This window comes from Taudactylus pleione, unplaced genomic scaffold (assembly GCF_031769625.1).
Source record: "Taudactylus pleione unplaced genomic scaffold, aTauple2 ptg000381l, whole genome shotgun sequence".
In the NCBI taxonomy this organism is placed as follows: Eukaryota; Metazoa; Chordata; class Amphibia; order Anura; family Myobatrachidae; genus Taudactylus; species Taudactylus pleione.
The window spans coordinates 3,241,683-3,265,404 of NW_028284782.1; the positions used below are offsets into that span (position 1 = coordinate 3,241,683).

At 43.7% G+C, this 23,722-nt stretch overlaps 1 protein-coding gene across 2 annotated transcripts; it reads left to right on the forward strand.

The window, feature by feature from the left end:
- The first annotated feature begins 1,946 nt into the window (after positions 1 to 1,946).
- LOC148507825 (threonylcarbamoyl-AMP synthase-like) lies at positions 1,947 to 9,360 on the forward strand. 2 transcript variants are annotated; one of them, XM_088445489.1, is made up of 10 exons: positions 1,969 to 2,054; positions 2,617 to 2,730; positions 3,876 to 3,942; positions 5,312 to 5,558; positions 6,841 to 6,940; positions 7,304 to 7,452; positions 7,696 to 7,808; positions 8,008 to 8,097; positions 8,185 to 8,307; positions 9,115 to 9,360. In XM_088445489.1, exons 2-10 carry the CDS (start codon positions 2,618 to 2,620, stop codon positions 9,322 to 9,324), a joined length of 1,212 nt encoding a protein of 403 aa, XP_088301615.1. In that variant the 5' UTR covers positions 1,969 to 2,054; position 2,617; the 3' UTR covers positions 9,325 to 9,360. The 2 variants fall into 2 exon arrangements, with proteins under 2 accessions (XP_088301614.1, XP_088301615.1); XM_088445488.1 differs by having other exon boundaries at positions 1,947 to 2,054; positions 3,876 to 5,558.
- Positions 9,361 to 23,722: the final 14,362 nt, after the last annotated feature.

Genomic DNA, 23,722 nt, shown 5'->3' on the forward strand with positions numbered 1-23,722 from the left:
TATGTGATGATACTAATATCACCTTCACTTCATTATCTCCTCATGTTATCTAATAGTGGAAGCTGCTCATACATGTGTCATACATGTGCCATATGGGGGAGAGATAATTACCAGGTACAATAACACCTGTGATGCCTGTATTCTGATATATGATGATACTAATGTCACCTCCACTTCATTATCTCCAAATGGTATCTAATAGTGGAAGCTGCTCATACATGTGTCATACATGTGTCATATGGGGGAGAGAGGATCACCAGATACAATAACACCTATGATGCCTGTATTCTGATATATGATGATACTAATGTCACCTCCACTTCATTATCTCCAAATGGTATCTAATAGTGGAAGCTGCTCATACATGTGTCATACATGTGCCATATGGGGGAGAGAGGATCACCAGATACAATAACACCTATGATGCCTGTATTCTGATATATGATGATACTAATGTCACCTTCACTTCACTATCTCCTAATGTTATCTAATAGGGGAAGCTGCTCATACATGTGTCATACATGTGCCATATGGGGGAGAGAGAATCACCAGATACAATAACACCTGTGATGCCTGTATTCTGATATATGATGATACTAATGTCACCTTTGCTTCTTTATCTTCTATTGTTATGTAAGTAATAGTGGAAGCTGCTCATACATGTGTCATACATGTGCCATATGGGGGAGAGCGAATCACCAGGTACAATAACACCTCTGATGCCAGTATTATTCTGATATATGATGATACTAATGTCACCTTCACTTCATTATCTCCTAATGTTATCTAATAGTGGAAGCTGCTCATACATGTGTCATACATGTGCCATATGGGGGAGAATCACCAGATACAATAACACTTGTGATGTCCGTATTATTCTGATACATGAAGATACTAATGTCACCATTATTTCCTAATGTTATCTAATAGTGGAAGCTGCTCATACATGTGTCATACATGTGCCATTTGGGGGAGAGAGAATCACCAGATACATAACACCTGTGATGTCCGTGTTATTCTGTTATATGATGATACTAATGTAATTTTCACTTAATTATCTCCTAATGTTATCTAATAGTGGAAGCTGCTCATACATGTGTCATACATGTGCCATATAGGGGAGAGAGAATCACCAGATACAATAACACCTGTAATGCCCGTATTATTCTGTTATATGATGATACTAATGTCACCTTCAATTCATTATCTCCTAATGTTATCTAATAGTGGAAGCTGCTCATACATGTGTCATACATGTTCCCCAGCTCCAATATAAGGAAACAATAACTCATTTGGTAAATTATACTTTTCTCTAAGTAACACTTCATATTCATGTGACATACATTATCCATGATTACATTGTGTAATAACATAAGCAGAAGGAAGAGCAGTGGGTATAACATTGCTCTGATACCATTACTGATTCATACTGACAGATGGTCACAGACCTTAAATAAAACGACGGTATAATTAGTTCTGTGAAATATAGGAGTTATGCTGCCAATGCCAAATCCAAGAAACAAAAATGAAAATGTATTCACCAATTGTTGATATTTTTAAACCATACATCTCTGATACCCTTTGTTTCCGACTGCATGGTAATAGTGTATTTCTGCACCAACAGGGAAATTATTTATCATGGCTATCTGCTTTGTGTCATTTCCACTGTAAGAAGTATTAATAATTATCAGTGCTGCTTCCATCCAATGCTGAACATTACTGGCTGTCATTATAGTTATTACAGACAGTCTGTCATGGGAAATTCCGCCTCTGATCTGCTGTTTTGTCCCTGAGTTTGCACTTTGCTTAGAACACTACATAGGGAGATACTGGAGGTGGATCAGCCAGTACATCTGCCTTACAGTCCTGGGGAAGTGAGAGGGTGTGAGCTGGGAAGTGTGTGTGTGGGGGAGGGACGGGTGACACCATATAAAGACACACAGGAGAGCTGACAGTCACTCAGAGTGTGTGCAGTGCAGCAGCTATGGCTGAGCCCAGGTACAGAGGAGGAGAGTCGCTGTATCTCAGTGTCGGGGTCCTGGCTATCAGTGCAGGTAAGAAGTCATCAGTATCTCACCCTGATTATCCCCATCACTGCTGCCAGCAATCATCTCACCCAGCAGGGGAGGGTTATAGGGGGAGATGTATCATCGGCAAAATGCGGTAAAACCCCCGAAAATGCAGTTTTCGGGGGTTTTACCGCATTCCCCGTATGTATTAAGCAGCAGAATGCGCTGCATTCTGCTGCTTCGCGTTGCTAGGTAACGCCACCCAATAGAAGCCTATGGGCTTCTTAGTGCGATGCTCGGGGCTGGGAGGGATCCAGACGGATCCCTCCCATGAGCCCCTGCGGCCCGCATCCTTCTGCGCATGCGCAGAAGGACTTCTGGGTGTTAAACCCGGAAGTCCCTCTGCCCGGCAGCATCGCAAAGGACAGCTCTCATCGAGAGATCTGTTCTTTGCGATATTCTTGGTACATACCGTGGTAATTAACCGCGGTATGTACGCGAAGTCGGGGGGGATGTACCGCATCGGCGATGTCGCCGATGATACATCTCCCCCATAGTCTATTGCTTACAGTCATCTCACGTTTTCACCTCTAATTCTATATTCTAGGATGTTTGCTTCTATCGATACATCATTACAGCGCAGCTGCAGCCGCTGCACTTGTCCCCCCTTCAGTCCTGGGCGTCCTGCTCCTTATCCTAGCAGTGATATTGGCATATGCAGGTATGTGGCCACTCTACAGAGAACCTTTTTATATGATGTCTTTTCTTTAGCTTATCTGGTTGCATTTTGCATAGTGAGAAAGAAGCTTATTACATAAGTGACATAAAAGGATTAGTAAATAATGAAAAGACTGGCAACTTAGCTCCACTAGTCCTTTGTCAATTTAACTGTTACAGCAGTATTATTAAAAGGGGATGTAATTAGTTCATATCCCTGCGGTCAGGATGCTGGTGCCGGAATCCCGACACCACTTAGAATCCCTGCACCAGCATCATGGCGGTAAGTATTGGGGTTAGGGGTCAGGTTTAGGCTGCAGAGGGGAGGGTTAGGGCTAGGCTGTGTGGGGATGAGGGTCAGGTTTAGGCTGCAGAGGGGAGAGTTAGGGCTAGGCTGTAGGGGGATGAGGTTTAGGTTTAGTCTTCAGAGGGAGGGTTAGGGCTAGGCTGTGGGGGGATGAGGGTTAGGTTTAGGCTGCAGAGGGGAGGGTTAGGGCTAGGCTGTGGGGGGATGAGGGTTAGGTTTAGGCTGCAGAGGGGAGGGTTAGGGCTAGGCTGTGGGGGATGAGGGTTAGGTTTAGGCTGCAGAGGGGAGGGTTAGGGCTAGGCTGTGGGGGATGAGGGTTAGGGCTAGGCTGTGGAGGAGATGAGATTTAGGTATAGGCTGCGAGAGGGGGGGAGGATTAGGAGTAGGGGTTTTTGTACTTACCGGCAGGTGTCGGTATTTTAACCATGTCAGGATGGGGGAGTTGCGATTCTCAGTACCAGGATCCTGAGCGCCGGCATCCCGTACCAAACCCATAAAAAGTGCCCCATTATTTGCACTTTCTGACCTCATAGTTGTTGGATCACAGTAATATATAACAAGGGGTTATTTTTAGTAGGTCCCCAGAACTGTTATATGTAGTCTGACCATCACCAATACCCCGCACAACTCATTGCAATAAATAATTCATTAAAATGATCAATATACCTTAACAGAAGCTGAATATAGCAGAGTGAAGTGATTTTTTTAAAATGTATTAATAATACATGTAAAATAAATCAAATATAACTGTCGCTAACCCGTCATATTTTACAAGAGAATAGAAATACTTTAATACAATATCATAATGCAGCTTCTATATAATATTCATTTCTCTCCTTTAGGAATCAGGAAAATTCCATCCAATGTCTCATTGTGGGTCTCATTCTACTGGACAGTGTCAGCCATGTGGTGCGGATCTGGAGTCAATTTGATACTGACAGGAAATGATGTCATTGGCACCTCTGACATGAGAGATGCAATGGTTCCTGGCCTAGTGTCCTTCTTCCTGGGGCTGCTTATTATTGGTATCATGGGAATCCTGCAGAGGGAAATTCTCCTTGCTGTGATGGCTGTCGCTCTCTCTCTTTCCTATATTCATGAGCTTGTTATACTCTATGACAGCAGAATAGGCTCCTCTGCCATAGCGTGTAATTACCTTATTGTGACATTAATGGGTATATACTTTATTGGAGGACGGGTGCTCCGTAACCTCAGTAAGAGGAAACATGGTTTGCCTGGTATAGACAGTACCAGCATGAAAGACAAGGAGCAAGGTGCTGCCATAGGTTCATGTAATATAGAGCTTACAGCCACTTGCCTGATCCTTAATATGACGGCCTCTAGTGTATTTGGCTGCAGACTTCTGGGGATAACCAGTACTCTGTTTGTTGGCCAGGTGGCATGGCTGTGGACAGCTGCTGTTTACCAGACAGGTCTATGCATCTTGTCATACCGCTATTATCACATTCTAGATGCCACACATTTTGCATTTTTCTCCATTCTGAGATATGCAGAAGGTTACTCATTACTGTATCAGTTCTTGAACACTAATGAGCTAAGTTACCCTGTCCCATTTTTGGTAGTCTTTGCCTTACTATTTTTTGTCCTTTCAATGTTTACAAGTATTCAGAGTCTGGTGCAATCTGTGTACTTACTCTTTTATGTTGCCTATTGCATCGCATTGGCCAGTAACACACATGGGTTTTTTCATGAAGGATCCCAGGGAGTGAATATAGCAGTATACATTGCTTCAGTGATAATGGTGCTGGTAGCTCTATACAACTCACAGGCATCTGCAAGTATCCCCACTGGGGAGGGCACCATTAGGAAACTGTTCAGCAGTAATAACATTTTCCAGCTCCGTCAGGGTAATAATGTCCGTGAGCCCTTCCTTGGCTATTCCAAGTATGCTGATGCTGAAGTCCTGGCTCATGCATGCAGCATTTTGGCTGCCTTTGCCATGACAATGCCGGGAAGCTCTGGAGAACTCTTGGCTACAGTTGTCTTGCCATGGGTGGTCATTGCTGGAGGGCTGTATAATCTAATTTGTGGGTCAGTGGCTTTCTCCCGTGGTAAGACACTGGAAAGTAGTGCTTTCATCCTGTATGGAGTAATGTGGGTTATTTGGGGAATTTCCCGGTATAGTGGCATCTATAGCACAAGCAGAGGCTTTAACACTGCGGTAGGAATGATATGCTTCATTTTATTTAACAGTTTCATTGTATTCAGCACACTTTTCCTATCTAAGGCCTGGTTTGTCTATTCTCTCACTTTCCAGCTCATCCTAATCAGCTTCCTTCTTGACTCCCTCAATGCTCTTCCTCTGGGCTATGACATCGCTGTCACCATTATCTTCGGTATTGCTGGCTTCTACTTATTTCTTGCAACCCTATATAATGGCACCTTTGAGGCTCCCCAAATACCACTTGGCAGCCCCTTTATCAAAATTAGTGGTTTTTCTAATAAGACGTCCAAATGCCCCCATCTGATTTCTACAAGGACCAGCTCCGTACGGCAGATCGCAGGTAAGAAGAGAGGGGAAATATTCTTATCCTATTGTCAGGTCAGTGTTCCACAAACACTGTTATATTCTTAGCATATTGTCAGTGTTCCCCAAATCTACATATGGACAGACATCATGTTTTGTTCTAGGAGGCGATGGGATGAAAATTATGTTTTCTGTTTCATAACATTTCAAAATCATTAAATTACTGTAAAGGTGCGTACACATTGTGCGATCAGGAAAGACAGTACGATTACGACATTGTAATCGTACCGTTGTTCCTGATCCCCTGCAGTGCCTACACTGAATGATCAGTCGTTCAGTGCAGGCAAACTCCATCATTCCTGAACATGGCCAATCTGTCGTTATCGGCAGATTGGCCTGCATGTTCAGGCGATGGACAATGTCGGAAACGACCAGCGGGCGCACGCATCGCTGGTCGTTTCCTACATTTTAGTGCACGATTTGTGCACGTTTACTGAGCAATTGCAAGATTACGATGTCGTAATCGTTCTATCGCTCAGTAATATCGCCCAGTGTGTACGCACCTTAAGTCTATATTGTACATATGTTTTCATTAACTGTATATGTACTGGATGTGTGTTATATAACATATATTATTGTTATCCCTACCGTGGGCCTTGTAACTGAGGGCCTGATTCAGAGCCGGACGCTCTGACCAGAGCGCTCGCTCTGAATCAGGGCCCTCCTACATGAAAATGGACCACCCACAGCTTATGCGAGCGTCCATGATGATGGTCGCGATGGTCAAGACCGTCGCGACCATCGGGCTTGCGACGGAGACCCTGAGGTAGGGTCTCGCTGCCGCAAGCCCTGGAGTGATTTTGGCTCTATCAGAGCCAAAATCACTCCCACTGACATCACTAGTGATGTCAGTGGGGCCGGCTTCAGATGGTAGGCGCTCCCATGGGAACGCCTCCGTCTGGCAGCCATGCCCCCGGCACGCCCACCAAAGGGGGCGTGCTGTCAATCAACATCGACAGCACGCCCCCTTTGGTGCGAGACCCGGAGCGACGGCTACCCCGTCGCTAGCCGGGTCTCGCGCATTCGCACGACGGAGCTCCCTCCGTCGTGCGCATGCGCAGTGGGGTAACATCGACCCGCTTGCGAGCGTCCTGCGCTCGCGAGCGGGTCTGAATGACCCCCTGAGTTTATCGCTGAGTCCTCAGTCTGACACTGGTCGTATATTCCTATTTTCATAATGTGAATGATAACTAACTGTGTACAATCCCTACATGAATGAGCTGTGTTATTTATGGTCTTCCTGCTGTGACCTTTTCCAGAGATTATGAGAAATGGAGGAATATGTGGAGTCCCGACGGACACTGTCTATGTGCTGGTGGCAGCCTGCAATCAGCCGGACGCCGTGGAGAAGGCCTACAAGTAGGTGCAGATAGTGCAGTGTGAGCGATGGCTTTGCTGATACATTACTTTGTAAATGTGGAATTACTAATAAAGCCTGTGAGCTTTGTAACATATAAAACATGAGAATTGCGGGATTATGAATTTGCTAAATAATTTCCTTAATTTTCCAAAATATTTCCTTTGTGACAACAAATGATTTAGATCCAGTTGAATAAATAATCTATTTGCATGATTTCAAACAATTAAATATACAGATGTTACTTATATTTTGTATCAGAGGTAGATTATAGAGTACTGTACAAAAACACACATTTTATATAGTGGAATAACATTGATTGATATATACTGTACTGTATACTGTACTTTTCTTCCCATTTGTAGGACAAAACGTCAGGCTCAGGACCGGCCAATGTCATTGTGGATTTCTAGTCTAGATCAATTAAAACCTGCAAAACATCTGTTTAGTCCCCTGTTATGGGACTTCATGCAGGCTGCCTGGCCCTCATCCATCAGCTTGGTGATCCCAAGAGGTGAGCACTTATCACCCTGTTATCTGCACTAGCAAAAACAGTGACCCTTTACTATTTACATACTATCTCATTATTTACAACTAGTTATATTTATTTTTACAACTGCCTGACATGTAAAATAAACTCAGAAATCTGTGTAATTAATATTTTTCATTATTGTGCTATTCTGTCTAATGTACAGTATACTTGCTTGTGATCAAATCACAATTTAGCTTAATGAAGATAAACACATTTCCCTGACAGGGCCATGGCTGGACGTGTTGGGCGCCAGAGACTCTGCAAAATACATAGGCACCCCTCAGAGCATCGCCATACGGATCCCAGACTGTGCCGTGACCACACACTTAATTGATATGGTAAGAGGAAATGTACGGCTGCTGCAAGACATTTACCCTGTTTGTAGTGCAGCCCTATTATATATTATAATATTCCTGAAATATTTGCAAATATTCTACTTACCAAGAAGGTTATGACCAAGAAATGACATATATAAATTGTGCTGGAATAACTACTACTTAATACATAATATGACTGAGCTGTTCCTTTATCTTCTAGGTGGGCCCCATTGCAGTCACATCAGCTAATCCATCCGGAGAAGCAGACACAACTCATCACAACCAAGTCTATGCCAAATTAGGAGATAAGGTAAATTATAAGTGATTGTTTATCTATATACGGAAAATAAACTAATAATAACCCATGAGATAAAAGCATTTATAATTATAATTTCAGGTAGACGGAGTGCTGTGTGATGGGGCTTCCCCTGAAAATATTGCTTCTACTGTGGTTGACTGCACAAAAATTGAATCTGGAAATATTGCATTTTTTCGAGTTGGCATTGTCCCCAAATCACAGGTAATTCTAGTACTACTACACTATTTACTTGTATTGGTCTAATTGAATTTTTCCAGTATTTATTTTTTTTTTTTAAATATTGAAATGTAGAAATGTGAAAATGGTGGCACTGTACTGTATATGATGTTCCTGTCCTGCGGCAGCATGCAATCTGCCGGACGCCAGTCTTTTTAGATGACAACAGACCTAATGTAGTCTGGGGCAGTCTGGAGCTTAAAGTCCATATCTATATACCCTTTAGATGTTTGTTTGTCTCGGATCGGATCACCTTAGGAGGTCCGACTAGAAATGAGTCCCAGCTCGGATCACTTTTGGGGGTCCATGTAGAAATGAGTCCTGGCTCGGATCACTTTTGGGGGTTTTGAGTAGAAACGAGTCCCGGTTCGGATCACTTTTAGGGGTCCGAGTAGAAACGAGTCCCGACGCAGGTCTGATTTAATTTCGAAATTCAGATTTAAAAACTGAATCTCCGGTTTTGGATTGCACGTAAGCAGGTCCAAATTACATGATTTTAGCTGTTTTCATCGATTTTAAAGAACCCAAAACTGAATCCGAACCAAAACATTTGAGAGTAGTTTTGCCAAAACCAAGCCACGGACGATCATGCACATCTCTTTCAGTCATGTATTTCAATTTAAAAGACCATTTGATTTTTTTTAGTTCTTTATTGGCAAGACCAGTTTTGGAGTCTAGTTTGGGATATTATATTAATTAAACCCTAATAAGAAGACTGAAGAAGTGACAGTGTTCTCTGTATTGTTGCTGTCACTATGAGCTGTAGTAATGTAAGATGTGATCTTATCTCAGGTGTTACAGATATTACACCAGGTGCAGCAGATGCACAAGCAGGGTCACTGCAATGAGGCCTATGTTGGTTCCACAGAAGACATCACAGGAGAGATAAGTGACTCCCAGGATGAGCCGGAACAGAAGCCAAACACACTCTCTGATGATGACTTACAATCATATGTTAATAATGGATTTACAATGGATGACAGCACTAAATGTACCCAGTAGATAATGTTCATATAATGTTGATGTTCTGCTTACAGAAAGCTGCTGCAGTATAATGTGTGAAACATGTTCTTCACATTCTGTATTTATAATATTTATTTATTTTTGTAAAACTAAATTATTAAATTATAATTTTTTTTATATTTGTTCCTATTTACTTTTATCACAGTGATTTAAATAACATTTTCTGTATCTGAAAAATGAAAATATTCAGTAATTAAGCCACAGAGGTTCTAAGCAATTGCAACACTAGGTTTTAATTAATAGAGTTACTTAAATTGCATTGAAAATAGTAGAAAATATTTCCATGCACTAGAGTTTACACTCCAATGATAATCTGAACCAAGGATGGTACAATATTTATTTATTTATTACCAGTTATTTATATAGCGCACACATATTCCGCAGCGCTTTACAGAGAATATTTGGCCATCCACATCAGTCCCTGCCCCAGTGGAGCTTACAATCTATATTCCCTATCACATGCGCACACACATACACACTAGGGTTAATTTGTGTTGGGAGCCAATTAACCTACCAGTATATTTTTGGAGTGTACCGGAGCACCCAGAGGAAACCCACGCAAGCACAGGGAGAACATACAAACTCTGCACAGGTAGGGTCGTACAATATATAATATGTACAACATAATGTGTGTAGGAGGACAAGTAAGAGATGGAATCATTCTTCAGAAGGAACGTGCTGCTGTCCAGAGCATACTCTAAGTGACTGACAGCTTGGCAGACTTGATTTTTTTATAATTGTATTGTGTGGATTGATGGCGATATACACAAGGGCAGGACCAGTGCAGGGCATGCATTGTGTTCCCATCAATACACTGTTCTAAAGGGGTATGCCATCAGAATGTTGACACGAGAATGTCGACATTCAGAATGTTGACATGTACATAATGTTGACATTCACAATGTCGACACTGACATAATATCGACATTGTCCGAATGGCAACAGCCACAATGTCGACACCTCATTTTAGGGTTAGAGTTAGATCGGGGTTACGATCAGGTTTTGGCTCAGATAAAAAGTGCATTGGAAATTGCATTGTCGAAATGCCGACTGTCACCATTAACAGTGACATTCTGGTGATGTCGACATTATGTCACGTCGACATTGTGAATGTCGACATTTGACATGTCCACATCCTGTACATGTCAACATTCTGAATGTCAACACTTTTACCATGTAGACATTCTGGTGTAGACATTCTGTATATGAACTAAATATACCACACCCGTCCTAAAGTTGTGGGGCTTCAGCTATCTGTGATATACTGGCAGATAGTACTTTTCTTTTTAGCAAAACTGAAGTGGAATAACAAGTTACCGCTGAACATTGTTTTCTACAATTATGGTTCATATCAGAAAAAAACTATTTTGTCTCTACAAATTTAATTTGCTGTATATATCCCATTAATTATAATTAGAGTGCTGCAAAATAATAAAAATGAAGTACTTTACCAATTAATATGAGAAATGGGTTATGAAACACGTTCACAAACTTAATTGGATATCCATTTCCCAGCAACGTCACTTGCTTACAGGGCTGGATTATAGGTGGGCAGTCGTCCAGGGGCCCTCACACATTGGGGGCCCCCACACTGCCACAAACATACCGGGCCGCTCTGGACCCTCTGTGGCCGACTCTCGTTCCCGGCCGGCAGCATACAGCACACTCCATCACTGATACACAGCAGCAGACGATGGAAGCCCCCTCACTGACATAATGGCGCAATTTGCGGGTATATTGGCAGGGTGCGAGGCCTAATGCCGTGAAGTATCTATCTATCTATCTATCTATCTATCTATCTATCTATCTATCTATCTATCTATCTCATTCTCTTTCTCCCTCCCTTCCTCTATCTCACTCTCTCTCCCCTCTCCCTCTCTATGAGTGGCATGTACTAAAGGGGAAAATGCGGTAAAACCCCCCACAATGCAGTTTTCTAGTGTTTTACAGCATTTCCCATATGCACAAAGCACCGGAATGCTTCGTCCCAATGGGTAACGCCATATTCAGGTGGCGTTACCCCATAGAAGCTTATGGGCTTCTTATCGGGACACTCAGGGCTGGCTCTAGGGGTGTTCGACCAGTGCGGTCGAACAAGGGCCCCACCCATAGAGGGCGCACCCCTCCCCAACATCCCGATTTCAGTGGGACAGTAATATTCTGCTGTTCCACCCGTGTGCCGAAGTGGCTCACGGGTAGTGAAAGCGGGAGGTTGGGGACCCCGGAGTCTGAAAGGATGCTGTGCGCATGCGCGCAGCATCCGTTTAGTGTCGGTAGAGGGGCTGAGGGAAGCCCAGTTAGTGAGGCTCCCCCCAGCCTGATGTTATTTGGAGGTGTGCAATGCGGGCACGCTTACCAATAATGTCACATAGGGAGTGTGGCTTATGGTAATTAGACCACGCCCCAATTTTCAGCCACGTCTGGAGCCGGCCGTGTGGTTGCTCCCCCTTGGTAGGGATGCGATCGGATTCCTCCCATCACCCCCCACGGCCCGCGACCTTCTGCACATGTGCAGAAGGATACCACAGGGACTTCTGGGTGTTAAACCCACAAGTCCTTCTGTCCGGAGCCATCGCAAAGGACAGCTCTTATCGGGAGAGCTGTCATTTACAATATTCTAGGTACATATCGTGGTAATCAACTGCGGTATGCACCCAAAGATATCTCACTCCCTCCCCTCTCTCTGTCTGCCTCCCTCCCTCCCCCGGCTCTCTCTCTCTCTCTCTCTATCTCTCTAACCCCCCCACTCAACATCCTGCATTTGCCCCTAGCAGTGTACTAGGTCATGTACGCTATGCTGCTGGGAGTCGGTTCCCAGCAGTGTTGCAGACATGAAGAAGTATACTGCGATCCTTGCCGGTCAGGGTAGAGTCCGGAGACAAGGGTCCTAGTAGTCGTTGTGTAGGACCGTAGCAAGTTTTATCGATGGGGCCCCCACAACTTAGTTGCCCCGGGGCCTCCACAAGCCTTAATCTGACCCTGCTGGTTAATAATAATTGGAATACATTTACTAAATTTTAAACCATATAACATTTCCATAAAGGGATTGGAAAACTATTCTATCTATTTACTGAGGTTAGAAAACACAGTTTCTGGGATCTGCCTTTACCATATAATATTCCAAATTAAGACTTTCTGAAGTACCTACACGTAAGACGTAAGTCCTCCTGTCTGCATCAGATCTCTAACAATTTTCGAGAACATTTATTCACTCCTTCTAAATTCACCTGGCAAATATTATACAAAGACAAACACATGAAACAATGGTAGTTATAAATAAACCTTAACCTAACTACCACCCAATGATTGGACATTATTAATAACATGAAATAAGTCTAGGACCCTCCAGTGTATAATGGAACCTGCCCCCAGAGCAGTAAGGAGAGCTTGGAGCAGCACTGTAACTACCCAGTGATGGTGGATCTGCCCACCCACCCCCTGGGGTGCGACTTTATGATGGAAAGTTATGCGCTCTGGTGGCGGGGCTATGGTGGTGGCGGCACAGGGTTCACTGCTGTCCTGCAACAAGGCTGCCTGCCCCTGGCCCTTTTTCTATCAATTTAAGTTGAGTAACTGTAACAACAAGGGCCCTCATTCAGAGCCGTTCGCTATTTGCGGTCGTTCGTTCAAAAACAAGGGGTGGCTATTCAAATGATCCGTTTGCAAATTGCAGTCTGTTCACACCTCTAAGTCTGAACGAGCGAGCAAAACATACGCTCGTTTATTTGATAAAAACGCCCCCTGGCCGCTCGCACCATACGTCATGTCCGCTATTTATTTGATTAATCGAGTACATCGTACAGCGTATGAACTGCTCGCTATTCTTGTGGTTGGTTTTTTCAACCGCTATTTTGCGAGCAGTTCTGAGTTTAAAAAAACCAAGTGACGTGGTCAATGACGCTGCTGGATTAATTATGCACACCCTTAAAACGCCCGTTTTGACCTTTAAGCACGCCTGCATTCGAATTCCACTCCCCCGTTTTCAAGCACCTTCCCCTGTTACCACCCACATACGCCTCATTCTGTCACTCAAAATAGCAGGCACTCGCTATATAGCGTACAAACGATTTTCGGCCGCACTGACTGGTTCGCGCATGCGTACTAAAAACCGTACGCATGCGCAGATGTGCGAACATCGCTCGGAACGAGCGTACTGCCGCTAACGAGCAGCTCTGAATGAGGGCCAAGGTTCTTTAATTAATATTTTGTGGGATTGTACAAAAATATATCCACAGTGGAAATGTGCATTTTATCTTATCAATCAGTTTTCATTTACACCAATTTTGTTTTATTCAACATCGATTGTCTTCAACTTTATTCAAGAACTTATTATATAACAGGTTTATTCAATATGGGAAAGGCAGAAATGAGTTTATCATGAGAGGACCCTTTAATCAAACTTCAGGTCTCCCCTTGATGCCAGCACAGAGATAAGGTACTATGGGGTCTATTTACTAAGCCTTAGATGGAGATAAAGTTAACGGAGATAAGGTACATGCCAATCAGTTCCTAACTGCCCTGTGACAGGATATGGCCTGTATTCAATTAGAGGCAAAAAGTCGGAAAGATTTCGCCTGTCCAACTTTCCACCTCCTTCGTCTGTTTTGGAGGCGAAAACTTTTCGTGCATGTCCCCGCTTTTCGCCCTATTCAATTCCTAAACACGCGAAAACAGAAAGCAGCGAATGCGGAAGAGGTGGAAAGTACTGTCAGAAGTGGGGAAATCAGTCTGTACCCCCAAAAAAGATGCACTGACATAGGGAATCAATGTACATGTGTATGAATACGCCTAATAAAAGTGTTTGGGGTACTTAAGTAGTTTAAATTGCTTCTTATTAGCGGCTATGTAAAAGTGGTGAAAAATGGCATAAAGCAGTATTTTTTGGTGAAAATAAGTAGTCCTGCCAAATTTGGGGAACTTGAAAATGGCTGCTAGCAAAAAATGTCAAAAACGCACCTACTACATGCACCTGCAATCCCAAAAACACCTCACCCATCCTTGCAGACCCCCAAGAAGTCTATTTCGCTAGTTTTTATGCTTGTCCCCCCACTTTTTACTTTTTCACCCCTATAATGAAAGTACTTTTTTGAGGTGTTCTTAGGTTTTATTTTATTTTTTTATTCCAGATTTGTCCTTTTGGGGGACTGTCCCAAGGGTTCTGGGTCGTATCTCCACCTTTGCACCCCAAATAAAGATTTTGCACTTCTTTTCACCTGCTATTCATAGGCAGATGTTTTTTGCCTATTACATTGCATTGAGTTTCCGCTTAGGTGAATTCTGGCTGGAATTGAATGTGGAGATAAGTTCCAACCAGGCGAAAAGCGGCAATACGCAAAACTTTTTTGCCGATTGCGGCTTTTCGCCTCTAATTGAATACGCCCCTTTGTTTGAAAAATGATAGTTAAGAGCTGGTTGGTTGGCACCTTATCTCCATCGACTTTATCTCCATCCAAGGCTTAGTAAATACACCCCTATGACAGTGCTGTTCTGTTGGCTCTGGACAGCATATATTTGCCTGCTACGGATAGTTCCAGGGAATGATAGCATAGATTTGCCTTAACAGGCGTCCCTATAAGAAATCTATATTATTTTTATTTATAAAGTTAGAAAAACTTGAATGATTAGATTAAAGTTTTACCTCAGAATCTGAGGTATATTGGTCATCAGGTTTTATGGTTGAAGGATTTCTCATTTCCTATAAAAAATTCTTTAAACCCTCTATCGCCCTATGTCTGCTCATATTCACACACAAGTATAACCTCAAGCATATAATGACATGGACAACAGATTGCCAATAAAAGGGTCAGCCTTTATTTATATGAGCAGGAAGTATGGTGGCAAGAGGACGGCCTAGCATATCCAGAAGTAAGATAATAGACACAGATAATGTATATGATATAGCGTTCCCGCTAGGCTGTTTTAGCGGGGCACGGCACCCTGCCCTCCTTCTGGAGGGCAAAAAGCACCCTGCCCTCCAGAAGGAGGGCAAAAAGCGCCCTGCCCTCACAGCCTGCGGGTGCCGTCTTCACCCGCGGGTCACAGTTTCCCGCAGGTGGAGAAATGTGCAGCATCTATTCTCACTGTTTGCAGTGCTTGGGGGCTGCCCGGCGTGCCCGTAAGTGCCGGGCACGCCCCCAAGTATGACGAAAAGGCGACGCATCTTATAGACACGCCTCCTTTTCATGGTCACACCCCCTTTTCGGGCACGCGCGCACAAAGTTGCCCTCTCTAGCTCCGGCGCCCTGCCTGCTGCCGGAGCTAGAGTGAACACTATGATACACAATATACATTTTATTCCACGGTATAGGAAATAAAGTGCATGTTATTTGAGCAGTTCAATACAGAGATTTGTCATATCAATATTTTCTGTAATTAGCTAATTACATACTGTAATCAGATACAAAATAAAGTAAGAGTGGCTTCAGCCACAGAAAATATATTTTGAGTATCTGTGCAGTAGTAGATAGTAATGTTATGATACATGAAATGACTGCAGCTAATTTTCAATCTCTGGGGTATGGAATACACAAACCTTATTACAGGTCTTTTATATATAAGATTTAAAACAGTAATAAAAATATTTCACCACATTTTTTGGAAAAAGTTTTTATTTAATAAAAGTTATATTTTATGATTTCATATAAATGTGATTAGTGCTCCATACAACTATCTCTTTTTTCTATATCAGATACTAAACCATAGTGGGTAGCATCCCTCCTATTTGTAATATTAAATAATATAAATAAATATTTCAGGAGGGTATATCACAGACTGGTGAGGTTGCTTTTCTTATCTACATTTTGCTTTAACAACATTGTAAGAGGATCTGACCAACTTCCCACTCCTCCTCCTAAACAACTCAAAAGGGAAGGGCCAACTGCCGCCCCTGTCAAGACAAACAACATAAGGGACTATTGTCCCACCCATCTGTCTACAACTTGAAGTGACCTGGAATAGTGGTGCCCTTGTCCACGCAGGGTAACATTTACATACTCACCCAAAGGCAGGAAACTGCACCTTAGGGGACAAACAACAAGAAAATAAAAAAAGGAAGTCTATTCCGCAAACCAAGGTCCACCAAACCACAGCAGCCACTATACTCCTAAAAAACCTCACCTTAAAACCCTCACAAAGACCTAACCCCTGCACCAAATCTGCAACAAACACGGCTATGCTCTCCTCATTCAAATTAACTCCATCACCCCGGAACACACGCCCGTCTCTAAATCTAATACGCTGGTGACCAATCACAAAACCAGCTACAGCTGAGAAGACTCTACCCACCACTACATTAACTCTCCTATAAGCCAAATCAGCCCCCACCAAAATAAACATGGAACCATGTCCGACCAACCAGTCCTACAAAAGGGCCATCTATCCACCACATCAAATATCAAATCAAGGATGTGTTAAAGAACTTTCACTTTTACCTTTATTGGCCCAACTGCTAATAAACCTCTGCCATTCTTTCCTTGCTAATCGATAAGTTGCAGAAGCATGCGATCTATGGGCTAAGCCCTCCATATCTGCCAGATAACCTGCCATACATAAGAATGGCAAAACTCACCAAACAAATTTGCATTTGGTGCCAAATCGCAAAACTTAACCCAATCAAAACGCAAAAGCGCATCCACAATACCATTGTTCACACCGGGAAGTAGAAAAAATTGGACCGAAGCGGCAATAAACGAAAACCAGATTCTACATCAATCTTACACATGAGGTCACCATGTCTGAAAGAATGGATTATCGGCCTGATTTATTTTGGATCGCTATTGCGATTGCAGCTCCATAATCGCACGCAGGTCTGCTGTGAAAATATGCTAATGATTGCTATCGAAAGGCCGTCGCACTACCGGCATAGAGACGCCCACTGCCTCCCACTACCACTATCTCACATCCGTAATACCTTGCAAACCTCCATAAACATCGGCAACATTAAGTACCATTGGCCCCTCACGCAGAATTACAGCAGCGCTGACCTTACTTAGAAATTGGTAACCTCATTGCAGGCTCTGCGCGGCCTGCTTGTTCGCAGTGTGATCACAATGGTGCCTTTGCACACTGCAATGCATGCGCAGAACGCAACAATCGGCCAACTGCGAGCGCTGTTGCAGTTGCGATCCTTAATGAATGAGGCCCTATGTCCAATGCCTCTTCCAAGGATTGATAAACAACTCTACAGTGTGATTAGGGAATAGCATCATTGATAGACATACCGACAAATGCTGAAACAAACAAAACTTTCCTGGTATCTTTTTAGGAATCATGCCGACTTGTGACAAACTTAAACAAGGCACAGGCGGATCCTGATAGGGGCCTACCATGTACCCCATCTATAGCTCATGCTGCTCCTTGTCCTTCAAGACACCAGGAAATTTGGGCGCTGAATACAAATTTCTCTGCCGCCCCATGCTCACCTCGCCAACAATGGGTAGAGAAAAGCCAACAGAAAAGCCATCCCTTAAGAACTCCGCATCCTTACGCAGTGGGTAGACATCCAGCCAAACTGACATCTTGCCCACCTTCGCCGTCCCTACTTAGCGCTGTTAGCCCATGACCATGGGAAACGTCTGTACTAGCAGCCCCTGCAAGACCCACAGTCCTGGATCGGTTGGGACACCCCCGCATTTGATACAAAGACGCTGAAAACTAAACCTCGATCCCAAGGTACCCTGACCATTGTTGAAAGGGAAACACTTTCTGTGACCTGGCTTAGGGCCAGGGGCTTAGTACCCGCCATTGTCCAGCCCCATCTTGCAAAACCCACTGTGGCTGCGTCACTTTGACAAAGACCCCAACAACCTTACTACCAAAATTAATGACCTCACGGCTGTGTTGCCCCATGCAGACTGAAAGAGGTCATGGATTGGACAGAAATAATGAATCAAATTTACAGTATGTTTTCAGCGGGATGCGTCTCTAAATAGCTGCTGCGAAAACATACATGCCCCGCTGCTAATTTAAATATGACATGTATGTCTCCTCACCATGACCACCTTTCTTTTTCATGGCCGCCAAAGCCCTTTTCATCTTACTCGTCAAGGCAAAAACGTTAACATAACGCCCCTTCCAAATGTGGTCCTCAATTTGAGGATGCAAACTACGCAACACTGCCGTATTCATGCAATGCACTGTGTCCTGGGGAGTCAACTTAGACGATATACTGCTGCTAGAATGCCGTTTCCACTTGTATCGCCTCTTGCAACACCTGCCCTCCTTCACATCCGAGTCTGAAGGCAAACTGGAGCAGGTGGAAGAGCTACATGAACCCAAACGCCTACCACCCTGCTTGCGACCAGAAACCTTCCTACATCAAGATGAGTGCCTACTCGAACCAGAAGTACCAGAGGAAACCTCACCATCAGCACTGAAGGCAAATAACAGCCCAGTCAGGGTTGGAACTGGACCCACCAGAACACAGATCTCCACCAGCAACTACCCTCTCAAAACTCCCAGACATCTGCCCCATCTGTCTGTCTCCCCAAAAGGACGAGGCCACTGGCCCTGACTGCCCACCCTGGAATCTGTACCAACTATAGCCGATGATACTATAACCAGGGCAACGAAGCTGGAACCAATGGAATGTCCGCAGCGGGACCCTCCCACTGAAGCCGTCCTTAAATACCCATTAGTCACTCACTGCACCACGAGGCCCAGGGTTAGGTCTAGAATTGGGAATTGCAAAGTACCTCTGAGGTCACACCCATGTGACCCAAGACCAAAGGGGGAGGGGCAAGGATCAGAATGGCTACGCTCGCCACAAAAATATATTCCCCCTCTATGCCCACGTGGATGGTAACACTGGAGCAGTCTGGCCCTGCTGCTGCAGTCACACGGTTGCAACGACAGAGAGGTCCTTTCTCCAACTAGGATCTAGCAGCAACCCTAGGCCCAGCAGCCCGCACAACACCCGCAGGCCACACGCCGGACACTTGACTACCAACACATGGCTGTCTGGCCTGTGAATCTAGCCCCTGTACTGCCGCCTCCTGTACACTTGCTCCAGCAGACAGCCGCTGCTTGAGATGTGAATAATAATTGCAGTAGGAGACTAATTTCAGGCAAATAGAAAAGTCTCCAGTGATGTACAGTAACTGACTGGTAACAGACTGTAGACGTCATATAGGGCTCTATTCAGCATTATTGGTGTTGCTGTCCCAAACATCGTCACAATATTTTTTATAGTAGAATTTTTTTATCCCAGCTATTCAACATTTCACTACGCAGGGACAGCGGTTGCGTTAACATGCTGTTCCTGCAGAGTTACTGAAGGCATTGTTTTTGAAAGTCCAAAAAACAAAACCTTCCTTTACTTGCTATGTGCATGCTCAGTCATGCTGTACACTGCCAATAGTCTCCTTCCCTGCAGTGTGGCCACCAGCAAATGTATGTCCAGCACCAGCCTTCCAAAAGTGTATAAATATGTATGTCGTTTTATATTAAAAAGTTTAGATATACATTTATATATAAAACCACATACTTATAAATGCATACAGACTAATATATGGGTATGTATACATGTTAATAAATGTAGACACTTTCGGAGATGGCGTTATATAAAGTGAAGACTTATGGAAGAGTTTAAGGATTTTTGCCATGCTGAAAAACAAAACCGTTAAACCGCTGTAGAGACAGTGCGATACTATGCGATATAGGAATTAATGGAGAAGGTAATTGCGTTATCTTCTCCATTAGCCCATTCTGAATAGTGAAAATACTTTAAAAAAATGCGGAAATGATCGTTTATTGTTTAAGTAAATAATTTGTTGCTGAATAGAGCCCATTATATAACAGGGAAACAATTATACTGTTTGGGAAAATCCACCTTGATTATCATGTTGTACCTTTCTGTTTACTCAGGTTATCTTTATTTTTATACAGCACCCACAGTTTTATTGTACTGTGTATAATTTACCTGCTGAACTACAGTACTACTGCTAATAGCTGCAGGAAACAAAGTGACGGGATGCTGTAGACACACAACACACGGATCTAGGATCGCTGCTATCACAGCATGTGTACAATAGATTTTCTTTTCCTATAGATCTACAAAATCTTGAAACCGAGTCTTTAACAACAATATTTTGGTGGAATTTAATAAATTCATCCATATAGTATTGGTAATTCTATGGCTAATGTGTATGATATCTTTTTCAGTTTCAAACAAATATTGCACTCATGGTTACAAAAGGCTACAAATAGGATACAAAGTACCTGAGCATATACACCCTGGAAGCAAGACATACCTGCTCTCCCTGTCTCCTGCTGCAGCCACCGAGCGGCAGCCCTGAGCCCAGCAGGAAATCGGCCTCCCGCTGATCACACTACCACAGACTCAGTTAGAGGGCATTTACAGACAGCAGCAGCTGCTCCACCACTGTCCCTACAGACACGACACCCTGGGTGTTGTGAGTCCCTCTTGGGTCCTGAGAGCCTCACCACACAGTCTGTAATGATTTTAGTATAAAATGGCTTTTATTTGATTTTAAATAATATTATTAATTGAAAATTGGGAAGTATGGTGGCAAAGAAAGAATGGCCCTACTGACAATGTAACCATCTGCAAACTTCCACTACCAGGCCTACATGGGGGCCTTCTGCTGGCCCATCATATTCCACTCCATGTATCCAGTTCCCCTCCCAATGACACAAACCCATAAGGCCCACCTTGCCCAGTGGTGCCGGCGCCACTGACACGAGTAGGGTAGAATCAGCCTAAATCTGTGTATTGGCGAGAAGCACACCTTAAGATCCAAAACCAGACAGTCACTGCAGCTGCTCTTTCCAACAAAAGTAAAAGCCGACAACTGCTAGAAAGGGTGGGTGGGATGTCCGACAGGCAAGAGGAACTAGAATGTACCTAATAACCTAACACTACAATGTACCCTGTCTAGTCAGTGTCAGCTGACCCAGGCCTCATGTGTTTAAAACCCCGTCAGGCATATATCATGCCTTCTGTCACTAAACTCCATAACGGTTAATGTCAGCCTACACATTCCCAGACAGTTGACAAACAACATGTACTTATCTAAAATAAAGACTCAGAGGCAGATATTGGTGGATAAAGGAGGGTCAGCTTTTATTTAATTTAAAATAATATTAATTAAAAAGGGGGAAGTAGAGTGACAAAGAAAGAATGGTCCTACTGACAATGTAATTATCTGCAAACTTCCACTAGAGGCCTATATGGGGGCCTTCTGCTGGTCCATCATGTTCCACTCAATGTATCCAGCTCCCCTCCCACAAAAGCATAAGGCCCACCTGGCCCAGTGGTGCCGCTGACCCCAGTAGTGTAGAATCAGCCTAAACCTGTGTATTGGTGAGGAGCGCACCTCAAGATCTAAAACCAGACAGTCACTGCAGCCACTCTTTCCGCCAAACGAGTTTCCCAAACCGAAGCCGCCACCATACTAAGCCAAACCAACATTCTTGACACTCTTAATTAAATCCTGCAAAAACAAAATATACCCTTATGAGAAAGGTGAGATCCATCAGACCTAAACTGATGAGAAACCTGAAAAGTAATGAGGGGATGAATGACGACAATACCTCCCAACCTCTCAACACACCGACTCATCACCACCTTCACTCAATGGTGAGCTGCATCCATGGCCGTTACACTCTGGCAACAGCACCATACACGTCACAGAATTATATGAGACCAAAGCAATGTGCAAAAAGGCCACATGCGATCCAACTCAGACAAATCCCGACAAATAGCACATCGTAATTCAAGGGAAGTTCAGTCTGACAAGTCATTACCCCCTAAATGAACCAGAATCATAAAAGGTAAACCAGATTACTTACTATACTGCAAAAGCAAAGACAGAAGAGAATGCCAACACTCCTCGCAATTCAGGAATCAGGGAACAATTAACAGCATAAGGTGATTTAGCTGCCCAATATATAAAAAAATTACCAACAAACCAAATATGTTTGATATCTAAAAATCTGTCTGCAAAAAAAGGAAGTAAAAAGAAAAATATTAATACCAAGTATAAACCACAGGACCAACAAATGGAAAACAAACCCACAACTCGGAACCAAAACAAGGGGCTCGATTTAAAGTCCTAAAAATGGGCCAGAAAAGGACGGGCAAGGGAGGAAGGGGGAGGGGGCCAATGTGTCGTAACTTGACCGGAGGCAAAACATAAAAAGCCTGCCAGCAACGCATGGAAGCGGTAAGTTAAGTAAACACCAGCAGGGCAAAAACAAAATTCCTCACAGACTTCCGCCAAAGGTGGTCTTCAAGTTAGGACACAGAGCTAATGAACTCTAATGTACTTCTTAAAAACAATGCATTTCCAGCAGCCTATCGCCTTTCCTTGTATCCCGACAAACCTGCAGACACCGCTACCGTAGATGCACCTATTCTAAAAGAATGAGTGCCAAAATCCGCCAGAGATAACCCTAAAGACAGGATACAGAGCTTCAGGACCCAACTAAATTGGTACTTAGTGACCGGACAGCCGTCTTCATGTATAAGCCATGCTACATGAAACTGAAGTTGATGTTCGCCATACTGTAACGTTAGCGCGACAGGACAAATGCGAGTGTCATTAGAAGTGGGCAAAGACATCCAATGACCCTTTCTCAACTGGTTGGTCTTGGAATGCGGTATCCCGCATAAAAGCGATTGCTCACCTAACAAAGGCAAAGACGCAGTCTTAGCCTTGGTCACAAATTCACTGAACTGAAATGCCCCATGAAAGATCAAAAACTTAAACGAAACAATAAACTTTGGTAAACAGCAGAAGAAACGGACTCGACCGCCGATAACAACCAGGGAGGTAAATGCACATCTGTAGGCAGAAGAGTATCATGGACCATAGGGGTAATTATCTCCCATCTGTTCAATGCCTTTGCTACAAGGAAGGATTTAGTGCAATGATGTGTATCCTGTAATTTTAGGAAATAAGAAATACCAGATGGGCACTTACACACGACCGCCCTGGATTTGCCACCTAAATAGAGGTCCCACACAAACAAAAGAATTATCTGATCAATACTCTTGTCTCTATTTTCACTATGGTCTTGAAACCGCTGCGACTCTCTCCAGGACACGTGGTAAGACCAAAAAGTTCCAGAATGATGAGCTAAGCCCTCTATGATAACCTGCCGGACATAAGAACTGGCTGCGCATGCAGAGATAATTTCCTAAACTTACACAAATCAAATCTTGACAATGCAACACCAATACAGTTACTGAGACCAGATATGCAGCACCCTGAATGCAATGCAGGCAATGAATAGCCGAATTGCAGGAACGGAGGATGCGCTTTGCTGGTTGACCGCATGTCATGCCCGCATGATGTCTGCCTGCCCTGCGCTAAGCAACCTACTGATACTGCGAGAGTGACGATGCTGTCGCCAG